This window comes from Lycorma delicatula, chromosome 7 (genome assembly GCF_047948215.1).
Source record: "Lycorma delicatula isolate Av1 chromosome 7, ASM4794821v1, whole genome shotgun sequence".
Classification (NCBI taxonomy): Eukaryota; Metazoa; Arthropoda; class Insecta; order Hemiptera; family Fulgoridae; genus Lycorma; species Lycorma delicatula.
Window position 1 is genome coordinate 5,527,602 of NC_134461.1, and position 24,186 is coordinate 5,551,787.

The 24,186-nt window shown below is 32.9% G+C and overlaps 1 protein-coding gene across 1 annotated transcript in view; it reads right to left on the reverse strand.

Annotated features, from left to right (window-relative positions):
* LOC142328429 (uncharacterized) overlaps positions 1–24,186 on the reverse strand; it is a 61,977-nt gene that overhangs the window by 11,886 nt on the left and 25,905 nt on the right. The window contains exons 4-7 of the mRNA XM_075372165.1: positions 22,680–22,760; positions 15,005–15,201; positions 10,352–10,555; positions 3,106–3,215 (exon numbers count right to left, since the gene is read on the reverse strand). Of these exons, the coding sequence (XP_075228280.1) occupies positions 3,106–3,215; positions 10,352–10,555; positions 15,005–15,201; positions 22,680–22,760 (592 nt within the window). The remainder of the gene's footprint in view (positions 1–3,105; positions 3,216–10,351; positions 10,556–15,004; positions 15,202–22,679; positions 22,761–24,186) is intronic.

Here is a 24,186-nt window from a genome sequence, read left to right on the forward strand (position 1 = left end):
CTCCAGGGTAAGTTTTGCAGTCCACGAGTTGATTTCTAAATCTTTGCTTAACCATGATATAATCTATCTGATACCTTGCAGTATCGCCTGGCTTTTTCCAAGTGTATATTCTTCTATTATGATTTTTAAATTGGGTGTTGGCAATTACTAAATTATACTTCGTGCAAAACTCTATAAGTCGGTCCCCTCTTTCATTCCTTTTGCCCAGCCCGTATTCACCCACTATATTTCCTTCCTTGCCTTTTCCAATGCTTGCATTCCAATCTCCAACTATTATTAAATTTTCATCTCCTTTTACGTGTTTAATTGCTTCATCAATCTCTTCGTATACACACTCTACCTCATCATCATCATGGGCGCTTGTAGGCATATAAACGTTAACAATCGTTGTCGGTTTAGGTTTTGATTTTATCCTTATTACAATGATTCTATCGCTATGCGTTTTGAAATACTCCACTCTCCTCCCTATCTTCTTGTTCATCACGAAACCTACTCCTGCCTGCCCATTATTTGACGCTGAGTTAACTCTAAAATCACCTGACCAAAAGTCGCCTTCCTCTTCCCACCGAACCTCACTAATTCCTACTATATCCAAATTCACCCTATCCATTTCCCTTTTTAAATTTTCTAGCCTACCAACCTTTTTTAAGCTTCTAACATTCCACGCTCCGACTCGTAGAATGTTATTTTTTAATTTTCTGGTGACCCCTTCCTTAGTAGTCCCCACCCGGAGATCCGAACGGGGGACTATTTTACCTCCGGAATATTTTACCAAGGAAGGCGCCTCCATTATTGTTATGTGAAAATGCAGAGCCACATTTTCTTGGAAAAAAAAAAGCAGCTGTAGTTTTCCATTGCTTTCAGCTGCGCAGTACTCAGAGGACTGAGTGATGTTGATACGGCCGTTTAAGTCGTCCTGACTCACGCTCCTAACAACTACTGAAAGAGCTGCTGCCCTCTTTCAGGAATCATTCCTTAGTCTGGCTCTCAAACAGATACCTCTCCGATATGGTTGCACCTTCGGTCCAGCTACTCTGTATCCCTGAGCACTCAAGCCCCCTCACCAACGGCAAGGTCTCATGATTCATAGAGGAGGAGCAATTTAATATTGCATATTATTACTTAATCCATAGATAACATACATAACGATATTACTAATTCAGAAAATGAAAATTAAGGATCTGTCCGCTTTCGAAATAAGACCCATCTTTTTTGTGTGTATTCAGCACCACCTGTGATTCCACTTGAGTTTCCACTACCGCATCAAATCTTAGCCTCTTCAGCTTGGGAGTCGAATTGGATGAATATGATGGATTAAGAAAACACACCGTGATGTTTTTTTGCCAAAAACTGCTGCACAATGAAAATGACCCTTTGTAGCGTTGCACTGTTATGGTGACGAACCCACCCACCCATTCCTCCACCAGCTTCCTGAATATTTTCATCTCATCAGGTGGTGCAAACTCCTTATGGATAATTTCATCTGTAATATTGAAGAAACAGACCAATTAGTGCTTGATGTTGTTCTTGACCTGATGGGATGGGAGGTGAAGACGTGTTCTTTCTCTGGGATGATTAGCTGCTTAGTTTCTTGGCCATATCCTTAAATACAATCTTTTCACCAGTAGTGATTGAAGAAAGAAAGTTGGTCCAAAGTCAACTGTAGACATAAATTTGGTCGGATCAGTTCACTGTAGACATTTATTGGATACTGTTTTTGTTCAACAATCAGCAGTTGTGGCACAAACTTTGCAGCAATCCTTCTCGTGTTCAATTCTTGTGACAAAATCTGCTTATATCTCATGATGTCACGAATGTTGATCGTCTGCCTACAATCTTTCACAATTACACTCTGAACAGTGATGACATTTTCTGATATAATGCTGTAAGATGGGTCATCCTAAACATGCATCAAAAAAGGCTGATCATAATCAGATGTTCAGCCTTTTTTAAAACATTTAAACTACTCATATGTTTATACCCGGGTTAACATTTCATCATTAACAAATTCTACTTCCCCTATTCAAAAGCAGATAGCTATTTTCTCAGATCGCTTAATGGAAAATTGAAATCTTAGAAAATCTATAAATTGTGTCAATGGAAAAACTCTTATGTCTAATTACATTGAAAATATTAGGCATTCTGGCTCATGAAGGATGTACTTGTATTTAACTACTACTAGCTGTTTTTTCCCCCTTTTTTTGTAAACAGCAATCATTTATGTGCATAATACATATTTCAGAAACTTTTAAATAGTATCTTGTATGAAAATATTTGCAAATTATACACACTTTGGAAACAATTTTATTTTGCATGTAATGAAATACTGGTGAAAGAGCAGCAAATTACTGTATTGCTGGAAAAATGACTAAAAAATAGATGAATCCTGAGAATTTCTACTTAAAGTTTATAAAATAAATTTCAAAATTACTAATGATTTTTAATGGCTTGTCTAATAAAACTCCGCTTGGGGTTTTAATTTTAATTTTTTTATATAGCAACATAACATTTTTTCGTAATACAAAGTGTATAAAAAAGAATATCAGGGTTTTAATTTGTTATAATATCTCTTGGATGAGGTGTACATTGTTGATTTACGACCAAAATCAACAAGCAAAGATGGTGACTCTTCTGAGTTTTGTAGTTTGCTAAATGTGAATCTGTAGTTACAGTTCAAAATGCACACTGAACATTTGAAGGGAAAAGCTGCAAGAGTTACTCTTTCATTTTATTTGTAAAACACACTGTTAAGTCAATGTTAAGAGGTATTAAGTAGCTTTAAAACCCCAATATTTTTTTTTGTACACCCTATGCAATTAAGTAGAGTAGACTGTAATTACTTTCAAACACTTTAGTACTGTTAGATAATACTTAAATATGATGCTGTGTAATGTTTACTGAAACGCACAAATATGTGTACACGTGTGTGCAAGAGAGGGAGCAAGATGATCAATTGTTCGTCTCATTTCAATGGCTACTAGATGTCAGCTAAGAAACAGGCTACAGTACTCTGGTTTTGTTATCTACCGTACTTAATTAATCTTTTTGTAGTCTTTTTAATTAAATTAAAAAAAAATTGCATTTTGAGAATGTAATAGTACTTACATTTGTAACTAATAATAGCTGTTCCATTAATGATAGCACGCAATACAGATATGTCAGGAGAGCAGATAAGAGTACCTCTATCATTTACAACAATGTGGCTTATACTGGATCTGCAATACAAACAAAATGAAAAAAGAATGTATATTAAGCAAGAATAGAGAAGTTGAATGAAAAAAAAATAATAATAATACTTATCTAGTTAGTAACTAATATCTGGATTAAACAGAACATAGTTTTTTTGTAAACCGCTTCACTCTTCTCTATTTTGCATTTATCTTTAATCTTGAACTATCTGCTACATCTTTATTTATTTGCTTTATATATCCCGCTGTTTCTGCTAATACATTTTTTAACAAAAATCCTGTAGGCTCATTTTCTCCCTTGCTTCAGTTCAACTTTAATACCTTCAATTAATTTTTATTTTCCAAATTTCAAAAGCTTCTATATTTTGCTCTTTGGTTACTAATAAATATTCACATTTTTTCTGACACGAACAGTGATCTCTTAAAAATTATATATTTATATCTAATTACTAAATCAATCCTTACTAATAGATTACTACTCTATTCACCATGAAACCTCTCTTTTTCTAGAAGTTAGATCTTCCTGAATGACTTATATAGTTGAGTTGGACATTTTCAAACGTAACATAATTCTTGGTGAGAATTTTTGTTTAAGAAAGTTTAAGTCTGTTCACAAATGAGTTTATGGTATTTGGAGAAAATTCAATCTATTGCAAGGTAGATCTGAGAGTTGATTAACTGTTAATCAGTAATGCACTATCCTCATTTTGGATAGCAAAATCAAAAATTCAAGCAGGGTCCCTGCTTGAAATAAACCTTGAGTTCTTATTCGGGTAGGATAGTTTGTCGTACTATGTGGCTGCAGGTAGATTCTCGTTATCCACCTCTTTTGCTTATTTTTAATTTCTTCTTAATAGTGCACATAAAGTTTAAGCTAGTTTAAAATTAAAGCTAAGTTTAAGTTTAAAATTAAGGAAAACTATTTGTATGTTTGATATTTATGCGATTTAAAGCATTAACCTATTGACTTAACCTATTATTAACCTATTGACTTAACTGGGAACTTTTTTTTCTGCGAGGTGCTAGTATAAAAGAGGAAAATTGGAACTAAGGTGTCTATTCAAAACAACCCAAAATTAAAAGTTAAGAAAATAAGTAATAAAAATAACTAAAATAATAAAACTATAAGGCCTACTCAAAAAAAATATTATACAAGAATAAATTTTTCAATATGCAAAAATTGATAAACTAGAAAAAATCTCTTAATAATTATAAAATGAAAAACATCCCCTGATATTTTTGTGAGTCTGTTATCGTAAATATTATTGATTCTTTTTTGAGGAACGTAATATTTTACAGCTTTTTGACTAAATCTAAGAACCTCTCAGTATTTTAAAGTTTTTTGAGTGGAAAATTCAAAAATACTTTTAAAACACAAAATTTGTCATATTTTAAGCGTAATTTTATTTTTAATTTTCATACATAATAAAACGCATAACAAAGTTGCTTCAGGTAGAATCGTTAAAAAAAATTAACCATTATAGTTTCAATAATTTATCGGGGAAAATGGGAGATCACACAAATAAAAATGACATAATAATGTCCAAATATCTGTCCATACTACAGATAAATTACCAAACAAAGAAAATTATCAAAGAAGTATACATGAAAACGAGTGTGTGCCTTTGGATTAGTTTATTTGCTTTCATATCTTACCAATAAGTTTTCTTATTTTTCAAAAGGCTAAATCTCATCAAAAATATAACGCTATTCAGATGTTTTTATGATGTCAATGATACTGCATGATAAGAATACAAGTATATATGAAAAATATATCCATCCATATTCTCATCTCCATAGTACAATTGATCCACAGGCAAAACATCAATTATCAAAATGAAAATTATCACCTCCATGGTCACAGAAATTTCAAAACATTTTGAATCATCCTACTCTGCACTGTAAATATGGTGACTAACTAGCTTCATGCAGCTATTGAACTTGTAATACAACATTCATGCGCCAGTACTAAAAGTGTTTATATAAAGAAAATTTAAGGTTTCTTTTCATTTTGTTGAATACTTCATGTCTTTATAAACTTTGTTCCAAAACTATGACTGTTTGAATGCCCACCACTATTTTACGACACACCCCATAGATGTGTACATAACAAACAATTGTAGTAATGAAAGAGTTCACACCAAAAAAATAAACTTACCTGTAAAATATTTTAAAGTTCTAATAAAAGCTTAATATCTGAAATGTAAAACCTTGACAACTTTCGGCACATCACAAATTCTTTATTTAAATCTCTGATGCGATGACATATTAAATAAAATGCGATAAACTGATGCGCAGTTGATATCAAAGGACATAATCGTGCATCACTGGTTGACATTAGAAGTGTCTGATTTCATATTCCTTGATAAATGTTTTAGATACAGCTGCAGAATGATAGGCCACATCAGCCAACATTTTGACACTTCATACAACCCACAGGAAAGGAATGGACTCCCTGGGGCAATCCCACAGATAGTCAGCAATATCACCATTATTCCGTAGTGAAGATGCAGCAACTGATATAATTTAGTTTAAACTACATCGGTTAATTATTCCTTTTTTATACAACAAATGAATAAATTAATACATATATGTCCTACCTCCCCATCATGGAGATCAGTAGAGGAAGATGTTCACCATAGAGAGACTGTGTCTGACTAGAATAGTTTACTATCTTTTCCCTGAGCCGACACCAGCTTCACTTTCTTCATCTTTTAATTTTCAGGCTAAATAACAAAATTTTTTAACTTCAATTAGAATAAGAAAAATGCCTAGTAACAGTATTACAGTACTGCTCTCCTATAACGCAGCTCGATATATCGTGGATATGGATATAATGCTGATTATAAACTCCCCCCTAAAAAATATATGAATATCTGAAAAATAAAATAGGATAAGAAATGCTAGTTATTCTACCACTTTATTCGATATTGGTGTAAAACCCACCATAAATCCTTTGAAACTATCAACAATACGCTTCCAATATAACATCTGTCAATTAGTCATGACCAATTTTAAAGGTTTTGGAATTCCCAAAAAACATGATTCAATAAAACGAACCACGATTCTAATATAGTAATAGGAGAAATTCTTATGATATACTCCACATGACTCATTTCCTGTAACAGCGATAAGACCATCAATGTGGTGGCTGTATAAGGCACAGTACATGGTATCTGAATGTTATTACATATTGTGATTTATTCCTAGCTGCTTTTACTAAGTTTATCAGTATTGTTAAGTTTTATTATGTCGGTTAATTTATTAAATTTTGAATTGTTTGTTTTCGTTCGTATTTGCCAAACGTGTCGTCTAAATGAAAAACGTGTTCTGTAAAGGAAAAATTAGAAATTATTGAAAATGTTAAGGTAGGTTGTTCGAAAGCCAGTTTATCCTGGAAATTCAGTGTGCCTGAAGGTACTACATGTGGTTGGGTGAAAGAAGATAAACTGTGTTCTTTTAACGATTTGGTAGATGAAACAGTTGGACTTGATCGCAAAAAAGTTATACTTGGTGATGCTAATGTTGTAGATGAGTGTATGTACCTTTGGCTTTTTCAAAAACAGAGTGAGGAGTGCCACTATCAGGGCCAATCTTCAAGCTCAGGCACTAAATTTTCACGAACTAATTAACAATGGAGAAGAATTTGGTGCTTCTAGCGGCTGTTTATCGCAATAGAAAATCCGTCTTGGCATAGGCCAAGTAAACATTGAAGGAGAATCTCATTCAGCATATGCAAAGGAAGCCGAACATTTTTCACAAACAATATTACAATCGGTTATAGAAGAGTGACGAACCATTGTATAATTGTGATGAAACTGTGCTTTGTATTATAATCTATTACCAACAAAAACATTAGATGCAAAGCGGGCAACAAATAAGTCTGGCGTGAAAATTGAAAGGGTAACTTTTCTTTTGTGTGACAGGAAATCATAACTTGAAGCCATTGTTCATCAGTAAATATGCCAGCCCGCGTTGCTTAAAGCATGTTAATATGAATTTATTACGGTTATTTTTAAAAATAGTAAAAATGCTTGCATTTTTGTGTAATATTTTTTTTTACATGGTTTAACGATGAATTTGTGCCTTGTGTTAAAAATTATTTACGAGTTTGAAAATTGGAAGAAAAAGCTTTATTACTTCTTAACAATTGCCCTGCTCGTCTGCCTACTGACTTGCTGAAATCTAAAGATGGGAAAATAATCACAATGTTTTTACCCAAGAATACCACACATCTTTCATCCAACCATTAGACTGAGGAGTTATTCAGGCATTTAAAGCTTATTACAGACGAGAGCTACTGACCGCTATTGTTAACAAAGAATTACAAGTAACAGAATTTCTTAAAACTGTGTCATTAAAAAGTGTCGTACACAGCACTGGAACAGCATGAAGTAATGTAAATTCTATTACAATTAAAAACTGTTGGTTGGTATTGTCACAAGAGTAATACAGAAGACATTGAAACAGGAAATGCTCATACTTTTACTGTCGATCACGCACTGGAATTGTCAAATTCAACCGGGCAAGAATTGTGATCTCAATGAGTGGGTTCAAGAAGATAATCAAACACCCGTTGCCGATTACATGACCAACAAAGAAATTGTAAACTCCATTCTATAACCTAACGATAATTTGTTGGAGATATAAGGGGAAGTTGTTCCTGAGGTCAACACTCTCAATAAAAGGATCTCTGGAAAATATAAACAGTGCAATAACATGGATGAAGCAACAACATGATAGTGATGATCGTCATTTATTGAATTTACAAAGTGTAAAGTCATATACTATAAAGAAGAAACATAAAACTGCAAAACAAAAAACAATAACTTATTTTTAAAAATAATTTACATTTAAAGAAAAAATATTCTATCTTCCGCACTTAACTTGTTTCTATGTAAGTACACATTATACTGTATTGGCTTATTCTATTAAACCATTATTGCTTGATTTTTACCTATTTTTTTAATTGATCCCCTTTGTTATTTAAAATTTACTTCTCGAAATAACACGGACAGCCTATAACGCAAATGTCATGTCCCCCCCCCCAATAACCGCGTTACAGCGGGGTTACACTGTATAATTTTCTTGAGATGAGATCAGCGATAAAATAATGTAAAATATTTCATACCATGACAGGGATCAAAACCAAGGCAAATGAAATGGTAATTCAGCAAGCTTGCTACTATTCAAACTACAGGGTGATTTTTTAGTCCTGTTACCCAATCGTTAATGTCTGGTAATTTTTTTCTAAGAAAGGGAAATTTTGTTTTGTGACACAAGTTGGTATCGCTACTCAACCGGTATAGATACGGCTGTGTGAGTTGATTTTCCTTGAACTGTGTAAACTTTTGTGCCATTTCCAGTCATGTTACGAACAGAATGTTTTTTACCATAGAACAAAGGGTTTTCATTCTTGAACAATGTTACAAAATTGTACGCGAGTGTAAAAGAATCATTTCAAATTAAATTTGTTCATGTTCCTCTGCCAGAAAAAATGTCAATTTCTAGGCTAGCAAACCGATTTCGAGATTCAAGTAGTGTTTGCGACAGAAAACATAGTGGTCGACCGACTCGCTTGAGAGATAACATTTTAGAGAATGTGAAAACAAGATTGTTCAATTCTCCACGGAAAAGTTTACGAAACTTTCCACGCAAGTTGGTTTGTCATATTCGAGTGTTCAGAAAGCTGCTAAAAAATTGAAATTGTATCCGTATCGCGTACAATTAGTCCAAGAGCTTCAGCCTCCAGATTTAAACAAGCGATTGCAATATTGCCGTCGGTTTAGGTCTCTCGTAAACAATAACGGAATCAAATTTTTAAACACAGTGTTCTTTAGCGATGAAGCTTGAATCCATCTCGATGGTTATGTGAACAGTCAAAACTCTAGAATTTGGGCGGTGTTGAAAACCCTAATGATTTACAAGACAAATCTTTACATCCTGAAAAAATTGGTGTGTGGTGTGCAATATCTCGTCATCGTATAGTCGGACCCATATTCTTCGAACAGACAGTAAATGATGAAGTATACAGGAATAATGTGCGCCAATTTGTGTCCCTCCTGGAACCTTAATCATTGCATAAACTTCCTGATTCTCTCATAAAAGAAGGTTTTCGGTTGAGCTGCGAGCCAGGAATGCATTGCTTCTTTCACTGTTTCGTCTGAAGTAAATCAACGGTTCCTTAATGCCTCTTTGAGTGGACCAAACAAGTGGTAGTCAGAAGAGGCAAGATCAGGACTATACAGAGGATGAGCCAGTAATTCAAAGTGGAGTTTCTGTTGCATTTCAGCTGTGTGGCCAGCTATATGTGGACAGGCAACAACACAACACCTTTTGACAGCAGTCCTCGGCATTTGCTTTGAATTGCAGGCTTCAGCTTGGTAGTAAGCATCTCACTGTAACGTGCACTGTTTATTGTCGTGCCCCTTTCCTCATAATGTTCCAGTACTGGGCTTTGTGAGTCCCGAAAAACCGTAAGCATCAGTTTTCCTGCGGACGGTTGGGTCTTGAACTTTTTTTTTGCTGGGCGAATGTGGATGTTTCCATTCCATACTCTGCCGTTTACTCTCCAGTTCGTAATGATGGATCCATGTTTCGTCACCGGTGATGATTCTGTCTAAGAAGATGTCTTGTTCGTTACCGTAGCGATCCAAATGTATTTAGCAGATGTCCAAGTGTGTTTGTTTATGCGACCGTGTGAGATGTTTTGGAAGCCATTTTACACAGGCTTTATGAAACTCAAGTCTGTTGTTGATGATTTCGTAGGCAGAACTGTGACTAATTTGCAGACGATGTGCCACTTCATTGATAATTACTCGTCTGTCTAAGAAAACCGTGTCACGTGCACGCTCAATGTTTTCCTCATTTGTGGCGGTAAATGGTAATCTGGCTACTTTGTTGTGCATAAAACTCATGCGACCATTTTTGAATTTTTCAATCCATTCGTACACACTTCGTTGCAGCAACACACTGTACCCGTACTGTACCGAAAGTCTTCGACACAGACATAACAATTAAACCACGCATGCGTCATCTACACAACACGACAGTACTACCATAGTAGTGGCTAAACAGAGAACATCATTACTATCATTACAACAGCTGTAGCATTATAATATAATGTAAGTCATGCATATAGACATAAATAAACTAATACACACCTGAAACTGTCAGAGTACACTAAATTGAAAGTATTGCAAAATTTTTGGAGTAACTGAGTTTGTTCATCATCAAGGTTAACTCCGTGAATAACTGTCGGTTCTAGCATTTCACATTTTTCAGCGAAATTCTTTACTTTTGAAAAATTCAATTTCGCCCGATATATTTCTAATAACTTTTTCATATCATCAGACTGTGTACAGTTCCTAAAATAAACATTAACAGACTATCAACAAAATATACAAATAAGTAAAGAAATCTTTATTATGATCAGGACATACAAATACATTATATAAATTGGGTCGATACAAAATAAATTATAAACATAAAACAAGTTATAAGATAAAAAACAGATGTGATTCAAGTTTACATTAAAATTATTTAAATACAAACACTAAAATACCATTAGGTGTTTAAATATAAAACATTACTACAAAGTAACACATAATTTATAAGCCGCTGTTGAATATTGTTTTGTGTACAATATAACAAAGTTTATGTGAAGCACACATTCAACATCTCATGGAGGCAGATAAATCAACTAATTACTTTTTTAAAATTTGTATTATTTATAAATTTATCAGCAGAGTAATGTTGTTTGTATATATGCTAACGTACAAAATACTTACATGTTATAAATACATATATGCCATATACGTCAGACTCCCTTTTTTATTATGACATCTTTCTAATGTTTTTCAATTATTACTGTTGCTGTTTGGTTCCTGTAAATGTTAGCAATCGTTTTGCTGTCTCTGTATTTGAACCCTAATTTTTTTAAAATACTAAACATTTTATTCCAGTCTACGTTATTGAATGCCTTTTGCCAGGTCTATAAATGCCAAATATGCTGGTTTGTTTTTCTTTAATCTTCCTTCAAATATTAATCTGAGCGCTAAAATTGCTTCCTTTATCCGTATAGTTTTCCTGAAACCAAATTGGTCTTCTTCCAACATTTCTTCCACTCTACTCTCAATTCTTCTGCACAGAATTCTAGTTAAGATTTTTGATGCTTGACTGGTTAAGCTAATTGTTCTGTATTCTTCACATTTATCTGCTCCTGCTTTCTTTGGTATCATGACTATAACACTCTTTTTGAAGTCTGACAGAACTTCCCCTTTTTTTGTAAAATTACACACCAGTTTGTATAATCTATCAATTGCTTTCTCACCTGCACTGCGCAGTAATTCTGCACGTATTGTCTATTTCAGGAGTCTTTCTCCCATTCAAATCTTTTAATGCTCTCTTAAATTCAGATCTCAGTATTGTTTCTTCCCTTTCATCCTCTTTGACTTCCTCTATAACACTATTTTCTAATTAATTTCCTCTGTGTAACTATTCAATATATTCCACCCACCTATCAACCTTTCCTTTCGTACTATAAATTGGTGTACCATCTTTGTTTAACACATTATTAGATTTTAATTTATGTACCGCAAAATTTTCTTTAACTTTCCTGTATGCTCCTTCTATTTTACTAATGTTTATTTCTCTTTCCACTTCTGAACAATTTTCTTTAATTCACTCTTCTTTCGCTAGTTGCACTTCCTGTTTATAGTATTTCTTAATTGTCAATAGTTCCTTTTACTTTCTTCATCACTAGCATTCTAATATTTTCTACATTCATCCATCATTTGCAAAATATCCTCTGAAATCCAAGGTTTTCTACCAGTTCGCTTTGTTCTGCCTACAATCGCTTCTGCTGATTTAGGAATTTCCTTTTTAACATTCCCCCATTCTTCTTCTACATTTTCTACGTTATCTTTTTTACTCAGACCTCTTGCGATGTCCTCCTCAAAAATCTTCTTTACCTCCTCTTCCAAAATTCCACCGATTCATCTGACACCTTTTCTTCAGGATTTTAAACCCCAATATTTACATTTCATTATCACTAAATTATGGTTGCAATCAATGTCTGCTCCAGGGTAAGCTTTGCAGTCAATGAGTTGATTTCTAATTAACCATGATATAATCTATCTGATACCCTGCAGAATCACCTGGCTTTTTCCATGTGTATATTCTTCTATTATAATTTTTAAACTGGTTGTTGGCAATTACTAAATTATACTTTGTGCAAAACTCTATAAGTTGGTCCCCTCTTTCATTCCTTTTGCCCAGCCCGTATTCACCCACTATATTTCCTTCAGGAAAGGAAAGGCAATAAATTTATTATTAAATTTTCATCTCCTTTTATGTGTTTAATTGCTTCATCAATTTCTTCATATACATACTCTACCTCACCATCATCATGGGCGCTTGTTAACAAATGTTAACAATCATTGTCGGTTTAGGTTTTGGTTTTATCCTTATTACAATGATTCTATCGCTATGCGTTTTGAAATATTCTACTCTCTTCCCTATCTTCTTGTTCATTATGAAACCTACTCCTGCCTGCCCTTTATTTAAAGCTGAGTTAATTATTCTAAAATCATCTGACCAAAAGTCGTTTTCCTCTTCCCACCAAACCTCGTTAATTCCTACTATATCTACATTTATCCTATTCATTTCCTTCTTTAAATTTTCTAACCTACCAACCTTTTTTAGACTTTTAACATTCCACGCTCTGACTCATAGAATGTTATTTTTTAATTTTCTGGTGGCCCCTCCCTTAGTAGTCCCCACCCAGAGATCCAAACAGGGGGCTAGTTTACCTCCAGAATATTTTACCAAGGAAGGTGCCTCCATCTTTGTTATATGAAAATGCAGAGAGCTACATTTTCTTGGAAAAAAAGCAGCTTCAGTTTTCCATTGCTTTCAGCTGCGTAGTACTCAGAAGATTGAATGATGAAATTTATTTCTTCTAGACAGATATACTTTATTGTGAAGGCAATTCTACAGATAATGACTTGACTGCTTTAATAAAAAAAATATCATGTTCTGAAAACTCAACCAAAGAAGAGATTACTGATGACAACATAATAAAAATGATACACTATCATGAAACAGTAATTCAGGTAATGGCCAGAAAGGAGGTGATCAAAAACAAAAAGGGACGTACTCAGACTAAGGAGAATGCACCACTATGCTATGTAGAATAGAAGCTCAAAGTGACATTTTATTTTTTAAAAGCTATTAGCAGAAAAAAATGGTATTCTTTCAAAAAACAAACAAATGTAATAGACATTTAAAAAATTAAGGTTCTTAAGCTAACAATTACATTTATGAAATTTAGTATAATCAACAATTGTCAAGTACATTAAAATATCATTTAGTATTAAGTTAATTAAATCCACCTTTCATAATATTAGTCGCTTAATAACTTTACATTTTATACTTCTAATAATCCAAGCCTACCTGTAATTCGAGGAAGGGGTCTGCAGTCTATGTTAACTCGGATTAGCAAGACTATATTATATATTTTTATTAATTATTACAAAGTTGTTTCAAGTTGAAACAAGAATCAGAATTATACAGTATAGATCAGAATGCACGGTTACAGTGAAAATTAGTTAAAGCATACAGCAAATAATATCCGAGAAGCAGCAATAACCTGTGTAATAAACCCATCCTTTATTTTTTTACATTTCCTTTAATGAGAAAAAATTTTAAAAAAGACAAACAAAAGAGAATAAAACATTATGAAAAATAAAAGAAGAAAATGAATGATTTGTTGGGCAGTAACTGTTTTTCAATAACAGCAGCATTAATCCAATCCCTTGCACCAAAATTTTACAAACATTCATAAACCATCTGAATTTTTTTCATACATGTTGTTTTTTCTCGTAAATTAATAAGAGAAGATTTAAATGGTAAAAAGGAACGCTTAACTGCCATACCCTAAAAAAATAAAAATATTCCAAATATTGCTTTACAAAATGGAAAAAGATCCTACATAAAATCATATTTTATCATTTTAAAATAAAAATTATTCAGTAACATAATAGTTACACATAAACATAATAGGAATTTTGACACAAAGTGACATCTTTCACGAAATGCCTTTCATGCCTTTTCATCATTTTAAAGTTGAAAAAAAAAAATGACCAAAATTTTTATGAATTACTATATTCTATCGCATTCTGTATCAAAATGATGTTTTCATGCAATTTAACGACAGCATTAAAATGAAAGAAATTTAAATTGAGTTCCTGGGGTTTCCCTTCTGAAAGCCAATGGCTGCTCCAACCAAAAAATTGTGTTTATAACATTTAAAGTCATTAAATTAGCAACAATAAAATGTTAATAACCATCTTATTAGTAGAGATAAATCTTTTTATCCCCAGTAATAGAATGGTTACATACTGATAAAGTATCATTTTGAGAATTTTCAAAATTCGATTTGATAGGGTGGAACAGACAAAAGTTAAAAAAAAAATCAAAATTCGTAGTTTGTGCATTATGAATCGATGTTATTATTCCTAGTGGTATTTCTGATGTTATTTTAATAAACTAAAAAAAAAGAATTTTCCATCAATTCCAACCTCCTTTTAATTTAAACACACCCTCATACAAAATTTTAGTAACCAAGGCTTTAATACTTAAAACCTCAAAAAATTTATTAACCAAAAATCCAGGATGGTGGGGCATTTTTAACTATCGAAATAGTCTTCCTATGTTTCATACTAAAGCACCTGGGGGAGTACATAAATAAATACAACCATTTTATAATTAAAAATTTTTTTTTAATAAATCTACATTAAGCAAAATTTACTCACATAGGTAAATAGTTGTAGCGACTTCTCAGAGTTACATCTGCTCCATGTTGTAACAAAAGACGTGCAATTACAATATTATCTTTCAACACTGCTTCTAGTAACGGTGTAATATTGTAATAACCAGGAGTATTAATATATGCTCCAGAATTCAACAGAGTTTCAACTAGTGCAATGTTACCTCTCTGCACTGCCTCATGCTAAATTAAAAGAAAAGAAATAATTTTACTCCTAAGACATCTATGATGAATGATTAAATATTTAAGCATCAAAGCATTAACAGAATGCCAAACACTAAAAGCGGTAAGAGGGGTTAAAAAAAAAATAATAATAAAAAAATGGAATTAAAGAAATACGCCTACCTGAACTTTGTATTTTAAACAATTAAAAAAATATAACAATCATTGTATAAATTTAGAGCAAATGAAAGGTTACAATAAATGGACAGGCAAATCAATAAGACTTTTAGAAATTATTATTTTACTAAATACATATTACGCTTATAAAGAAGTATATCACCTCGGACTCACTCAAAAAGGGAGTTCAATTTTTTCACAAATCAAGAGTTTTCAAGATTCAAAACCGAGCTCACAATAATGAATTATGTATATCTATGATTAAAAAAATTAAAAATGTTAACTTACCCGTAATATGTTTATATTTATGAAAGTGCAAGCTTTGAGTCACCTCTATTAAATCAGACATCAGAACTATTTTCATAAAGCTCATCATAATTCTTTAGCTTGTGATAGAGGGCCTTATTATTTTCTGTTGCCATTTTTAACAAATAACTGAACCATTTAATGAAATCTTCCTACCTATTTATTTAAAATACAAACATTCTTTCAATAAATTTTTAGATGATACTAATTAAAAAATGTTAAAAACCTTGATTATTTTACAACTCATTTAATATGTGCATAAATGTGTGGTTAAATAATTTTCATTTAACACCTGAACTTTGATATATGTTTTATATGCAATTGTACATGAAACCTTAAATTATTACATCCTGAAATAATTATTAATGTGCTGAAAATTATTTATGTTCCTCACAATTATTTCAGCATGTTTATATTTTAAATAATTAAAATGAACTGTCCTCACATCTGTAATTTATTTTAAAGTTAATCATGTATTCTACAATACAACTCCACCATTTTCTTCTACCATCCAGGCAGATGCTGGGACAGATTTTTTTTTATCTGTGGAGTAGCATATCTACACTTGACCTATATAGTGTATTATTATATAATGATCATAATAAAAAATTTATTAATTTGAAGTAATCCTATATTGCAAGTCAGTGGCAAGTGGTAGTTAAACTCAAGCAATCAGATAATGAAATTTGGTTCTCCTTTTACTTTTTTTAGAGTAAAAAATGTGCATCCATTTTTATTTGGCAATAGAATTTGTTTGAAAAAAATACTTCAGCACAAAAATGTGATAGAATCCAAGAAATTAGATTACGTTTTATAAAAATTTTCAGTAATTTAAGTAAAAAATTAAATTATTAATCAATGAATATGACATTCATGTGTATTTTATTGTTATATATTATTTGCAAATTATATCAGTAAATGCTAAATCAATAAAAATATAGAGGGAATACTCTTAGTTTATACTGAAAAATTTTCGAAGTTATCTTTGTTCATCAGTTATATCATATAAAATACTAAATCTTTAAAATTACATCAATTAATATTATAAAATAAAATTGTAAAATTTAAAATAGTCCTGTTATTTTGTCCAAAGTTTACTTGTGGATGAATTAAATTATTAGCACCTATTATATATAAATAGTATGGAGCATAATCATATACATATAATAGTCAGCATAATCAGCATACCTTCTCTCCTAATTTTTCCTGTGAATTTGTTAATTTATAGTTATTTTTAAATATAAATATTTTTCTAGTTTCTACATTTCAGTAATACGATTATTATTATCTATATTATTTAGGAGTAAACTTCCATACTTCCAACTATACTACTTATAGTGCATTTTTTTAAAGAAATTATATTTTTATTTTCATCTCACATGTTCTAAAAAAAAAAAACTTGTAACTGATCTGTTTGTTTTTCCTATGTAAATGTGTTTTTATTAATTAAATTTTACAATTTTAGTTAACATTCATAATATTGGAAGGTTTTAAATATTTTATAATATATTTTTAGGTTTAAATATGTATTATTAAATTTATATTTTAAATAACTCATTATTTACCCCCCCCCCCTTATTATATAGCCATTCCATTACATTATTTAAACCTGTTTATATTATTTTCTATGTAAAACAAAATTTATAAACTTATTGACATAAATACTGTTGTTTATTTCATGTATTATTGATCGTTATTTTAATATCAAGGATGTTTTTAACAGTATGGCTATTTTAAATTCTAGACTTTTATTTTATTGCTCTTAAAATTTTAATAATCTTTAAAAAAAAATGAAAAATTGATGATAACATCGATTTATTTGTATATCCAACATCATTGGCTCAAGGTTTTGAGCTGTTGGTTTCTAAGAAGTAAAGGAGGCGAGTTCCTATTGCAGTTTCTAGGCCTGATGAGAAAGCAGCTGCAGGTTATCTTTCTGAATAAGCCTGAGGGTTCGGCCAAAACGATGAAGGGAATAAACTATTTTCAAGTTGTCCTTTGTAAGAAGATGTCCAACCTGAAGATAAGAAATATACGGGAAACCCAGAAAGAATTGGTTTTCGTCACTGATGATAAAGAGAATATGAGGGTTATCTCTTTAGAGGCTAAAAAGTAGAGGTAAGGGTTGATTCTAAAACGTAAACAGTTGGAAGATGCGGTGGTTGTAAGGAATATTCCTGGGCTGTTTGTCTATGGATAGTAGCTGATGACTGTTCCAGTAATCACAGTCTGATTGTATTTCAGATCGCGAATGTCCTCAGTGAGGTGTACCGGTGTAATACTCCCATTCAGAAGGGCAGACTGCCAAAAATTTGTCGATATATTATCGGCCAGACTCCGTGTCTTGGACCAGAGTTTGGTGGTTATGAATTTGGATGAGTTGGTGGAGAGGCTAGCTTATGTGGATGCTGCATAACACTATCCCATGTAGTTCTGGTTGGGAGAGAATTGATCCATGGTGAATGAGAGTTTTCTGATCTGAAGTGGTCTGTAAGACATCTTTTGCAAGCTTCTCAACATGAGGATGATCCTGAACAATTAGTAATCGTTTCCAAGTATGGGGATTTGGGGAATCGCTATTTTCACAGGATTCGAACAGCAATAAGGGATTCTTGTTGTTATTTCATGCAGGATCAGGGTAATAAGGATCCTTGGGGTGTTATCTACAGGGTTTTGGCATGAAAAAAAAAAGAAAGGACATTCTTCTCTCTGCTCTCTCAACCTGGCAAGGTCTGACTGACAAGACAAAAATACTGGAACTGGGATACTGGGTACTCCTGAATAATTTATCACTAGATGATGATGTGGAGGATGACTTTCAGTAACATCTGCATGTTAGGTGTGAGGTCATTTTTTTTAGTTCAGGTATCTTTGGAGATTACCGAGGCTGAGATGCAGCAGGTTGTTTACAGTTTTGCAAGTCAAAATGCAATTTATACATTGAAATCACTGTTTTATATATATATATATATATATATATATATATCTGTATCTGGTATATCGGAATCACTGTGGAACTCCTTGTTCATTCATTGAACCTAACTATAGGTGTAATAATGAAGGTTCTGAATAGAATGATTCTTCTTGCTAGCTATTTTCCCCCTTTGTTGGAAAAAAAAGGTGTGTGAAACAGCTTCTTTTTTAAAGATGACGACAAATATCCTATTGTGAGTTATTGTACAGGCCTCTGATGCATCTGCCAGTGCTTGGTAAGGTGTTTGGAAAGGTTGGCCTCACAAAATCTCTTGGAGAACCAGTATGGTTTTCAACCATGAAAAGGTACAGAAGATGCAATTTTAAAAGTGATTGACATTGTTACTAACTCCGACACTGTGTGTGTCCTGGGTATATTTTGAATAAATCCAGGGCATTGAACAACTTGTGGTGGCCCTCTGCCTCATGTCAATTCCAACGGCAAGCGTGTACACGTGATGAGATCAGGGTGCTACAAAGTTACTTTTATAACCAATATGTAGTGCTTCATAACGGTGGCACTGAGGTGAGCAAGATGCTGTCCAAGGGGTATCCCCAAGACAGTATGCTGGGCTCTCTGCTTTGGGTTGTGGTATGCTGTTGAGGTTGGCCAGTGAATGTCATGTCATCGCTTATGCCGATGATGGTCTTGTGCTGGTCAAAAGAGACTCACAAAAGGTTGAATTCCGAGCAACTAAAGCTTGTAGCGTGTTAAGAGATCTGGAGTAATCAACACAAAGTGGTATTTAGCCCTGAGAAGACCACCATAATTCTGCTGAAGGGCCGTTTGACCACTACACAGCAAGCCCATACCTCAATGTCCGGCTAACCTATTCATTACGTCTCATTGCAACAGTATTTGGTTATAATTTTTGATGAGAATTTTAGATTCAAGGAGCACTTTCTGAGTGTTGCTAAGAAGGTGTGTGATGTCTTCTTTGGCAATCGTAGGGTGGTCCACTCCAATTGTGGCCTAAATTTTAAAACAATGAAAATTTTGTATAAGGGTGTATGCGAGGCGATTTTGCTTTACGCAGCACCTGTTTGTGCAAACAGAATGAGGTATAAAAACCACCATGATATTCTGTTCAGGGCTCAGCGTCTCCTGTTACAGTGACAGCAGGGGCTACCGCTACTATTTTACGTGAGGCAGTTCTAGTTAAACCAAGTGACGTCCTTGTGTCGAAACATTACGTTATGTTACAATGTGAAAAAGTCGGGTGAATTGACTGCGCATTATATTTGGAAAATAGAGGAAGGTCAATCTGTCCTGGGCAGGACAGATGAGCGGTATACACATGATCTCATTCCAGACTAAGGGTGCTGAAAGTCGCCTCTTGGATCTCCCCAAACCAGTACATGACTCAGTTACTTTCAGGGCATGGCGAATTTCAGGACAGGCTGGCTCAATTTGGCTTGTCAGGTCAGTTTCCTCAGTGCTTAGTATCGGATGATACTTATCATGTGCACGTCTGCTCAAAATATAAGTTTAGGTGTGCAAAGATGGTCAGGGAGCTTCAGAATATTAAATCAAGTATGGATTTGCAGGCTAACTGAAAAGTTAGAGATGAGTGGCACATTGTTGAAAGATTTTTAAGGCTTTTGGTTCTCGAAAGTGCTGCAGAAGTTTAGTGTAGAATGGTAGTCTGGGTGGCTAGAGACCCATTTGGGTGCTTGTTTCTTGTTCGGTATGTTTGTGAGATGATTGATAATTTTGGTTGCTGTAGTGTGGTACATCAAAACTGATGTTGCAAATTATTTTTGAGGGTATGAGGTTAATGTTTTGTTATAGCTCAATTTGTAAATTTTTACTGGTTATCAGTTTTTTTTTTTATTCAATGCGGGTGATTTTGAAAAATATCTTTTGTTAGTCTATGAGTTGTAACACCAATGGAAATATCTTTCAAGGCACTTGCATCGGTATTATCCTGATAGAGACCGTACTGATGACTGATATGTAATCAAGTATTGAGAGCCTGGAAGATGACCTCCAGTAAAACTCATCATGGCTAGAAATGCAAGGGGATGGTATAGCGACAGAGATCATCACAAGGTGGGTGTCTTCCCGTATGACATCAGGATAAAACCTTTTGAAAACACATTCTTCAATAAGAATGTGACTTAAAGTAAGAATTTTTCTTAAATCTTTTCTGCGTAGGTGAATTCATAAACTTATATATTTTCATATAAAAACCAATGTAATCTACAACAAAATTGTACTACTACCATACATATTACTCTGTTTTGAAAACTTAAGAAGTTTCGCTAAATATGCTGCGTAAGGTTTTCAGGGATAGGTTATTTCAAAACACAACTAACTACCAAGATTCCCAGATCTTACACCTACAGATTTTCATTTACGGGGAGCAATGAAAGTATCTTTTTATAAGAATGATCCTCACACCCCGGATGAACTGAAAAATAACATAACTGAATTTGTAAATGCAATCGGTCCTTTAGTGCTTGCAGCATGTTCTTTCAGACATATTGAAATGCGTTCAGGAATGCATAAAGGGAAAGGAACATGCAGGAGTGCATGTGTGCAGGAGGGCACATGGTGGCTATATTGAGAATCAACTATAAATAAAAATTCATTGTATTATTCTTGTTTCTATCATTGTTACTTGAATGTAATAAATTAAATGTTTGTAAACACTGGAGCAGCTTTTATTTGGGACCCCTTTCTGTATGTATATACTCAAAACAAGATTGCTAATAGTGTTCATAAATTCATTCAAGCTATATGTATGACAAGTGTAATTAATTTTATGACTGTGTATATACACTTATTCCGCTTACATGCCATAATAAATGTTCAGAATGGCCATCTTGATCATTGATGGAGGCATCAGTTTGTTTCTTCATACTCAGAATAAATTTTCTTAGAGTTGCTAGACTAATGTTAGAGAAGCTATCTTTCATATTTTCTTTCAATTCATCCAAAGTTTTTTTTTTATTATTGAACACAGTGCTTTTCAGGTGACACCCTTAATTAAAAATGTGGTGAGAGGAGATTCAGAGATCATATTTCACAGTCAATGAAAAATTCATGTAACAGCTCCATAGTCAAATCGGCATGTAGCACCATTTTGCTACAACCAACAGTGTTGCTTTTAAATTTCTATGAAATTTACAACAATTTCTAAATAATGTTCTGCAGTTAGTATTTTGTGAAAACTGAGTCTGGTAACTCTTACAAGACTGTGATCAAACACCAACTTTTTGAGAAATGGCCTTTCATGAAATATGGTTCATAGAACGCCTTATTCCAGTCTTTTGAATTTTAATGTATTCAGAGAGATGAAATCACACTATATCTGAATAAAAAACATTCCCCAAAACATGTACACACCTCGAACCGAATGTTAGAATACTGAAATTGTCTGTTAAACAGATTCTCCAAGTTTTGGCATACTTTGAATTTAACATGGATATAACTTGAGTTTTTCTGTAGCCTTGTAAACAAGACTGACTGAAAGTTCAGTCTGCATGTCAGCAATGTTTACTGTATGACTTCCCTGAAGAACATAAAAGTGACTGATGAATGTTGGCGAATTGTTACCATGTAACCGCTTACAGATGACTACATTTACGATCAGTTATATGTCCTGTTTCACAAAATTTAGACACTAAATGAAAAGTCAATTTTTTTGGTACTGCACTATTAGGAAAATTAATCATAAAAATATTCTGGCATTCAGAATAAGACCAAATGATAAAACATTCTTTCACAACAAATGTACGCCGGGTTTGTCATACTACTGATACAGATGGAGAGACAATGAGTCATGTGACTATGTCTTATCTAATATAGTTTCCACAAAATATGTTACCAGGAACTTTATAACATGAAACTAAAAACTGCAGTTGGCATCCATTTTGTTTCACGACTTTACAAAATCACTGTATAAGCAAAAAATTTATGATAATATTAATGTGTAGCTAATATTATTGAAAATGTCACTTTATAATCAGAGTCTACTTTTTTTATACGTAGTGTACAAAGTCTTCCTATTCAGACAATAAATATATACAATACTTACCAAAGGTGTCCATCCAGCATAATCCTTAGTGTTTGGATTGGCTCCTTCATCTAACAAACTTTTAACAAGATCCAAATTACCCTGAAATGTAACAAATTAATTAAAGAAATAACTAAGACTAAAAAAAAAACTTAAATAAATGTAGTCTCATAAAGTTGATTTCATTTTTGGATGCAATGTTTATCTTTTAATATATGTACATAAATGTCCACTTACACACAGATTTTAAATTTTTATTGATATTAAAATTTAAAAAATCTGATAAACCATATATGCTGTGTATGTATATAAAGGCAACAACACTACCTTTAAATTAAAACATGTTAACAAAGATTACTTAAGGGGAAAAAACACAAATTAAGTAGCTCTGCTAATTAGCATAACTGTAATACTTAACTGAATCGCTATCATTAAAAATTCTACCTCAGAAGTGCAGTTGTTCAAACATCTGATGTACTGAAGAGCCTGTGTTTAAATTCTCCTTGTATTTGTTAATTTTTCAAAAGTTCCTTTCATCTTAAGTCCCCATAATCAAAATGTTATAAGAGATTGTTAATTAAGAAACCAGTATTTTATAAATAATTAATCACTTCCATTAAAAATATTAACTCATAAAATTACTTTAAAAAACATAAGGTAGTGGGTGATTGATTTCTTCCATTAGATATTTATTTACAGATACTGAAATCTGCACTGAGCAACACATATTTTCTTCTTTTAATGCGTTTAGGTATTACAATTAAACCATCATGGGCTTTGTAATGGGCAAGCCTACTTACCTAAAAAATTACTAAACTTTTTTCTTCATTACTTCCAACACCTCAGACATTTACCATAAACAAGTATGTCTGTGCTTTCTTCTTTCCTGTGGAATCCAACTCCACTTCTTCTGGGCCATATGAATTCTTCCAATCTCTTAATATCAACATATCACTGAAGATCAACACAGCCACTGCCTCATTACCAGATCATCAATCATCTATGTCGTCATCATTCTTCTACGTATTTCCTCTTCTTGTTCTACGAACAGTAATATAAAAACTCTACCTCTACACAAAACACAGTCAACAACTTTTGTCATCCATCTTTCCATGTTTCGAACACATACAATAGGTTGCTTTTTAGTAACACTATTGTATAATGGTACTTTATTTTCTTTATAAAAACTTTCTGACTGCCAAAAAGAATTACATTTTTTAAAACCGACCATATTTTGCTTTATATTCTGATCTACCAGGTGTGTAAATATGATACCGGGATTTCCCATAGATGGCCCTAGCTGTCAATGTAGATTCCGTCAAACTGCATCATTAGCGCCATTTTCTTTCTTTGACAGCTGACAAAGATGTTCAACTCACAACAATATAAGTTTCATACAACAGCATAGTTTTAAATGTCGAGTTTTGTACCTACAAACTACAATTTGTGGACAGCATTGATTTTCAATTACCATTTAAAGAAACTGCTGTAGAATCAGCTTGAATGTTTGTGTGCATGCTCTTGGTAC